This window comes from Nerophis ophidion, linkage group LG09, assembly GCF_033978795.1.
Source record: "Nerophis ophidion isolate RoL-2023_Sa linkage group LG09, RoL_Noph_v1.0, whole genome shotgun sequence".
Lineage (NCBI taxonomy): Eukaryota > Metazoa > Chordata > Actinopteri > Syngnathiformes > Syngnathidae > Nerophis > Nerophis ophidion.
The window spans coordinates 1232045-1239544 of record NC_084619.1 but is presented as its reverse complement, the minus strand read 5'-3'; the positions used below and the strand labels follow the sequence as shown (position 1 = coordinate 1239544).

Genomic DNA, 7500 nt, shown 5'->3' with positions numbered 1-7500 from the left:
AACATCCATTTTTAGTTGAGGGAAGTTGCTAAGATTATAATTTATCATCGGCAAACACCTTTCAAGGTGCAGACTTGCAGAAAGAATGTGTCCTACCTGTGAGAGCTTCATCTGCATGTGAGCAAAGACATGAAGGAAGCCCACCACGGCGTCCCACAGGCGACTGTGAGCCAGACTCTGCTGGTTTCCAGTGCACGGTCCCTGCAAGTCCCCACATGAGGAGTGACTTCCTGGACAGCAGGAAGCCTAGAAGAAAGTCTCACCTGTATGTACTCGGTGAGCGTGTTGAACACCTGCTTGGACACCCTGATGGCCTTGGAAAAGTTGCGCTGGCCTTGCAGGTCGATGGCGTCCTTGCCAGAGTAGTACCAGTAGAAGTCGCTGATGGACTCCTGAAGAAAAGGAGAGGAAGTGTTTTTTCCTGGCAAACTGCTGCTGAGTTGGAGTCTCACCTGTATTCTCAGCAGGTAATCCACCGTGGAAATGATCATGTTGACAGTGGTGTTGTTGCCGCTCTGAGTTCGCAAGTAGTTCTGGAAATCTGATGCATGAGTTGCACTTATGTGAAAAAACTCAACAAAGGTGTCCAAACTTCTTCTCCCCAGGCCGCATTCATAAATACCCCGGCGGGATTTTCAACGCTTTCTTTATCCATCCATCCATTTTCTACCACTTGTCCCTCTCGGGGTCACAGGTGTGCTGGAGCCTATCCCAGCTATAATGGATTGTAGAGTAGGGGTTCCTAACCTCTTTGACCTGGGGGCCCAGTCCCTCAAATAACACAGAATGAGTCATCTTATACTAATTGTAGGTCCAACATGCAACAGTTGGCTCGCTCTAAGAGGTTAGCAATGCTGCTAATCACTTCTACCGCTGAATCGCATTAAAAACACATTCAGAAACGGTCAAGAATATTTCATCTACTTTGTGTAATAAACAAACTGTAGCAAGATTGTTATAAGAGTGAACACTGAGGAACTCTTTTTTGTAGCGTACTAACACATCGGCGTGCTTCGGTATTAGCCATAAAAGCGAGCTACGGCAAGAGATGAGGTTGCTTGGACGTCAGCATGAAAGATGGAGTTAGTAACGCACAACACTGTGATAAAACAACAATCTGCACTGAGTGGAAAACATTATTTTACAGTATCTGTCAAGTAGTATTTCATCTTTTCTTTGTACACAACTAGCTCAATAGTTTTAATAACCCAAGGGGCTGCATGTTTATCATCTGGAAAATCCCACAAAAAAAGGATTTTAAAGTTCCTGGCTTGTTGTTGAAGTCATATTATGTAGCAACTATTTTTATTTTAGGGATATCTTGTAACATATCTTTCTTAAAAAAAGATCCATTTAAAATTAAGCAAAACAATTGAAATAAAAAACGGTTTTCTTTTTTTCTTTTGGGTTTGTTTCGATGCAAGCTGTGCTAAATGTCACGGGCTGGAATAAAAAGAAGCTCTATTCCGTAAATGTCCCCGGGGCCACACTTTGGACGATAATAACACCAAACACACATCCTGGGAGTCCATCAGAAATGAATCAAAAAGAAGAGTTGATTGAAGTGCTGGAGATTGTGGGAGAGAAGAACAATCACCTGAGTTGTGTCCTTCACACAGCAGCTGCAGCAAGCGCAACAGGTCGCAGGTCACATGTTCATCACGCAGCACCTCCACTCCTGACCACGTGGGGGGGGGATGGAAAGGGGGACAAAGTAGAGGAAATAGCGGGTTAAAAGGTGGATGGAAAGGATGACAAAGAATGGAATATAGTGTGTTAACAGGTGGATGGAAAGGATGAGAAAGTATGGAATATAGTGTGTTAATAGGTGGATGGAAAGGATGAGAAAGTATGGAATATAGTGTGTTAATAGGTGGATGGAAAGGATGACAAAGAATGGAATATAGTGTTAAAAGGTGGATGGAAAGGATGAGAAAGTATGGAATATAGTGTTAATAGGTGGATGGAAAGGATGAGAAAGTATGGAATATAGTGTTAAAAGGTGGATGGAAAGGATGAGAAAGTATGGAATATAGTGTTAATAGGTGGATGGAAAGGATGAGAAAGTATGGAATATAGTGTTAAAAGGTGGATGGAAAGGATGACAAAGAATGGAATATAGTGTTAAAAGGTGGATGGAAAGGATGAGAAAGTATGGAATATAGTGTTAAAAGGTGGATGGAAAGGATGAGAAAGTATGGAATATAGTGTTAAAAGGTGGATGGAAAGGATGAGAAAGTATGGAATATAGTGTGTTAATAGGTGGATGGAAAGGATGAGAAAGTATGGAATATAGTGTTAAAAGGTGGATGGAAAGGATGACAAAGAATGGAATATAGTGTTAAAAGGTGGATGGAAAGGATGAGAAAGTATGGAATATAGTGTTAATAGGTGGGTGGAAAGGATGAGAAAGTATGGAATATAGTGTTAAAAGGTGGATGGAAAGGATGAGAAAGTATGGAATATAGTGTTAATAGGTGGATGGAAAGGATGAGAAAGTATGGAATATAGTGTTAAAAGGTGGATGGAAAGGATGACAAAGAATGGAATATAGTGTTAAAAGGTGGATGGAAAGGATGAGAAAGTATGGAATATAGTGTTAAAAGGTGGATGGAAAGGATGAGAAAGTATGGAATATAGTGTTAAAAGGTGGATGGAAAGGATGAGAAAGTATGGAATATAGTGTTAAAAGGTGGATGGAAAGGATGAGAAATAATGGAATATAGTGTTAAAAGGTGGATGGAAAGGATGAGAAAGTATGGAATATAGTGTTAAAAGGTGGATGGAAAGGATGAGAAAGTATGGAATATAGTGTTAAAAGGTGGATGGAAAGGATGAGAAAGTATGGAATATAGTGTTAAAAGGTGGATGGAAAGGATGACAAAGAATGGAATATAGTGTGTTAATAGGTGGATGGAAAGGATGAGAAAGTATGGAATATAGTGTGTTAATAGGTGGATGGAAAGGATGAGAAAGTATGGAATATAGTGTTAAAAGGTGGATGGAAAGGATGACAAAGAATGGAATATAGTGTTAAAAGGTGGATGGAAAGGATGAGAAAGTATGGAATATAGTGTTAAAAGGTGGATGGAAAGGATGAGAAAGTATGGAATATAGTGTTAAAAGGTGGATGGAAAGGATGAGAAAGTATGGAATATAGTGTTAAAAGGTGGATGGAAAGGATGAGAAAGTATGGAATATAGTGTTAAAAGGTGGATGGAAAGGATGAGAAAGTATGGAATATAGTGTTAAAAGGTGGATGGAAAGGATGAGAAAGTATGGAATATAGTGTTAAAAGGTGGATGGAAAGGATGAGAAAGTATGGAATATAGTGTTAAAAGGTGGATGGAAAGGATGACAAAGAATGGAATATAGTGTGTTAATAGGTGGATGGAAAGGATGAGAAAGTATGGAATATAGTGTGTTAATAGGTGGATGGAAAGGATGAGAAAGTATGGAATATAGTGTGTTAATAGGTGGATGGAAAGGATGAGAAAGTATGGAATATAGTGTTAAAAGGTGGATGGAAAGGATGACAAAGAATGGAATATAGTGTTAAAAGGTGGATGGAAAGGATGAGAAAGTATGGAATATAGTGTTAAAAGGTGGATGGAAAGGATGAGAAAGTATGGAATATAGTGTTAAAGGTGGATGGAAAGGATGAGAAAGTATGGAATATAGTGTTAAAAGGTGGATGGAAAGGAGGAGAAAGTATGGAATATAGTGTTAAAAGGAAGGCAGCTTACCTGAGCTGTCATCCAGGATCATGCCTAATCTTTCAGCTTTGTTCTGCCTCTCAAAAGCGTTTAAATCCAGCACACTGGAAATGGCAAACAAGACTCAGTGCTTTGGCAGCCAGGACTGACAGCAAGGATCTGACCCACCTGCAGGCCTGCACCAGTCCAGCCAAGCTCTGAAAGAAGCCAACGTCACGTCGCTCTCGCAGGTAATCCAGCATTTTCTATGAGAAGCCGGCAAGGTGTGATTAGGGCAGGTGTGACCACACTTCACTACAACCACCTGTCACACTCCATTTGGAAGTAGACTGTGACAGGAACATCATCACAAAGTTCTCAGACTAGGTTTCAGAAGGAAACTTGGGAGTGTGAGATCAGCGCCACAATGCACCTGCTGAACGGCGGCGTTCCCTCCGTTGAGAAGTGCGATGCCCAGCTGGAGTGTCGGAGCCATCATGGAGCCAAAACTTCCTGAGGAGACCTCAAATCATCACCGTCAACAAACACAGCACAGCTTGAAGAACATGTCAGAGTCAGACTTTGACTTGATGCTCAACTACCTTTGCTGCTCTGCAGGACTTGCTTGTGAAACTACCTTTGCTGCTCTGCAGGACTTGCTGCTCAACTACCTTTGCTGCTCTGCAGGACTTGCTTGTGAAAGTACCTTTGCTGCTCTGCAGGACTTGCTTGTGAAACTACCTTTGCTGCTCTGCAGGACTTGCTTGTGAAAGTACCTTTGCTGCTCTGCAGGACTTGCTTGTGAAAGTACCTTTGCTGCTCTGCAGGACTTGCTTGTGAAAGTACATTTGCTGCTCTGCAGGACTTGCTTGTGAAAGTACCTTTGCTGCTCTGCAGGACTTGCTTGTGAAACTACCTTTGCTGCTCTGCAGGACTTGCTTGTGAAAGTACCTTTGCTGCTCTGCAGGACTTGCTTGTGAAAGTACCTTTGCTGCTCTGCAGGACTTGCTTGTGAAAGTACCTTTGCTGCTCTGCAGGACTTGCTTGTGAAAGTACCTTTGCTGCTCTGCAGGACTTGCTGCTCAACTACCTTTGCTGCTCTGCAGGACTTGCTGCTCAACTACCTTTGCTGCTCTGCAGGACTTGCTGCTCAACTACCTTTGCTGCTCTGCAGGACTTGCTTGTGAAACTCCCTTTGCTGCTCTGCAGGACTTGCTTGTGAAACTCCCTTTGCTGCTCTGCAGGACTTGCTTGTGAAACTACCTTTGCTGCTCTGCAGGACTTGCTGCTCAACTACTTTTGCTGCTCTGCAGGACTTGCTTGTGAAAGTACCTTTGCTGCTCTGCAGGACTTGCTTGTGAAACTCCCTTTGCTGCTCTGCAGGACTTGCTTGTGAAACTCCCTTTGCTGCTCTGCAGGACTTGCTTGTGAAACTACCTTTGCTGCTCTGCAGGACTTGCTTGTGAAAGTACCTTTGCTGCTCTGCAGGACTTGCTTGTGAAAGTACCTTTGCTGCTCTGCAGGACTTGCTTGTGAAAGTACCTTTGCTGCTCTGCAGGACTTGCTTGTGAAAGTACCTTTGCTGCTCTGCAGGACTTGCTTGTGAAAGTACCTTTGCTGCTCTGCAGGACTTGCTGCTCAACTACCTTTGCTGCTCTGCAGGACTTGCTGCTCAACTACCTTTGCTGCTCTGCAGGACTTGCTTGTGAAACTCCCTTTGCTGCTCTGCAGGACTTGCTTGTGAAACTCCCTTTGCTGCTCTGCAGGACTTGCTTGTGAAACTACCTTTGCTGCTCTGCAGGACTTGCTGCTCAACTACTTTTGCTGCTCTGCAGGACTTGCTTGTGAAAGTACCTTTGCTGCTCTGCAGGACTTGCTTGTGAAACTCCCTTTGCTGCTCTGCAGGACTTGCTTGTGAAACTCCCTTTGCTGCTCTGCAGGACTTGCTTGTGAAAGTACCTTTGCTGCTCTGCAGGACTTGCTTGTGAAAGTACCTTTGCTGCTCTGCAGGACTTGCTTGTGAAAGTACCTTTGCTGGCAGCGATGCTCTGCAGGACCATCTCTGAGGCTCCCCGGACATGCAGCCTGGCCTGCTGGTAGAGCAGCTTCTGTTTGTCCATCTCCTTCTCCTGGAACACAGCAACTGTTTTATTGGAGCTTTTTGATGTTGCCCCTCAGGTCAGATGGTTATGTTTGCTACGGTGAAGAAGAAGAAGTTGACAGAAAAGACTCACTTCAAAACTTTCCACCCCCTGTAGCTGGTCGTCTTCCCTCTGGCAACTCTGCAATGGCAAACTTGTGGTGACAACATGGACTTCAAAATCTCCTTCAGGCCCTTTTCCACTGAACTTTTGGTTCCTGGAACCTCTGCTTCCTGGAACTTGGTGTTCCTGTAGAAGTACGTGCTTTCTTTCCACCACAGTCCAGCTAGTTTCTACAAATCAGGCTGATGACGTACTCGGGAGCGGTCTAGTCTACTATATTCCACTACACTGAGGCCATGGGATTGAAAGACAAAGCAATCATGTACAAAACAATAGGATTTACAAAATAAAGTGATCAAAATTGTTCATAAGAAGTCAGACTTTTGTCTGCAATGTCCAACAGTCAGAAAGTCGTCCTCTCAGTAAATGATGACTTCATGAAGTCAGGTGATTCCCTTTGGTCCAATTCAGCTGTAAATAACAATATATCAATAATACTTGTCAGTGTTTATCTGTAAATAACAATATATCAATACTACATGTCAGTGTTTATCTGTAAATAACAATATATCAATAAATATATCATATAAATACGTTTAAAAGAATGTGTCTACTTCACCTAACAAAATGAAGTTAGTAAGAAGTACAAAACAAGAATAAAGTGCATGTAGTTTAAAAAGACTGCAAGATAGTTCCACTGATCAGCCTTCTTCAGCACTAAAGTTCCTACAAGTCAAAAGTTCCGACGGCGTGGTTGGAAGAATGGCCGTGCCAGCAACCTGAGGGTTCCTGGTTCAATCCCCACTTTCTACCAACCTGGTCACGTCCGTTGTGTCCTGAGCAAGAATCTTCACCCTTGCTCCTGATGGGTGCTGGTTAGCACCTTGCATGGCAGCTCCCTCCATCAGTGTGTGAATGTGTGTGTGAATGTGTGTGTGAATGTGTAAATAGTGTCAAAGCGCTTTGCGTACCTTGAAGGTAGAAAAGCGCTATAACAAGTACAACCCATTTATCATTGACATTCTTTCTCTCCGTTGTCAAGTTAGTTGTCATAGAAACACACAAGAAATAAGAAATAAAGAAGTATATTGCAATGGTGACCGAGACTTTGAAAAATAAGTTTTAGGAACGCCCCCAATTGAGTTCAACCAATCAGTGATCCGCAGCACAGCCCGCCCCCGGAAAGGTTCCTGGTCCCTTGGAAAAGTCCCACCTAGCTAGGAGGAACTCTGGAAGGTTCCTGAAGAACTAAACCTACCTGGGTAGTTTTTGGTGGAAACACAGCGGGAACTTTATTTAAGTGGGGAAGTAAGTAAGTAAGGAAGTTCCTGTAAAAGTTTGTGCGGTGGAAAAGGGCTTTTTGTCTTCTATTATTACCTTGGCCATCATCTCCACGTAGGACACATACAGACTGTCAGTTCCCAGACCACTGGGGAGACAAGAAAGGACATATCACATGAAGGACATATCACATGACACATGACTTGGCTTGGAAGGACACTTCTTGCCTTCCTTATTTCCCACTTCTTGCCTTCCTTATTTCCAACTTGTTGCCTTCCTTATTTCCCACTTGTTACCTTCCTTATTTCCAACTTGTTGCC

General features: G+C 43.0%; 1 protein-coding gene across 1 annotated transcript in view; it reads right to left on the bottom strand.

Annotated features, from left to right (window-relative positions):
* The window catches only part of LOC133558879 (ryanodine receptor 2-like), a 261295-nt gene that overhangs the window by 42603 nt on the left and 211192 nt on the right, over positions 1–7500 (bottom strand). Inside the window, exons 78-87 of the mRNA XM_061910016.1 lie at positions 7277–7328; positions 5930–5977; positions 5725–5824; positions 4129–4208; positions 3885–3961; positions 3747–3820; positions 1598–1678; positions 453–541; positions 264–392; positions 97–201 (exon numbers count right to left, since the gene is read on the bottom strand). Coding sequence (XP_061766000.1) covers positions 97–201; positions 264–392; positions 453–541; positions 1598–1678; positions 3747–3820; positions 3885–3961; positions 4129–4208; positions 5725–5824; positions 5930–5977; positions 7277–7328 — 835 coding nt within the window. The remainder of the gene's footprint in view (positions 1–96; positions 202–263; positions 393–452; positions 542–1597; positions 1679–3746; positions 3821–3884; positions 3962–4128; positions 4209–5724; positions 5825–5929; positions 5978–7276; positions 7329–7500) is intronic.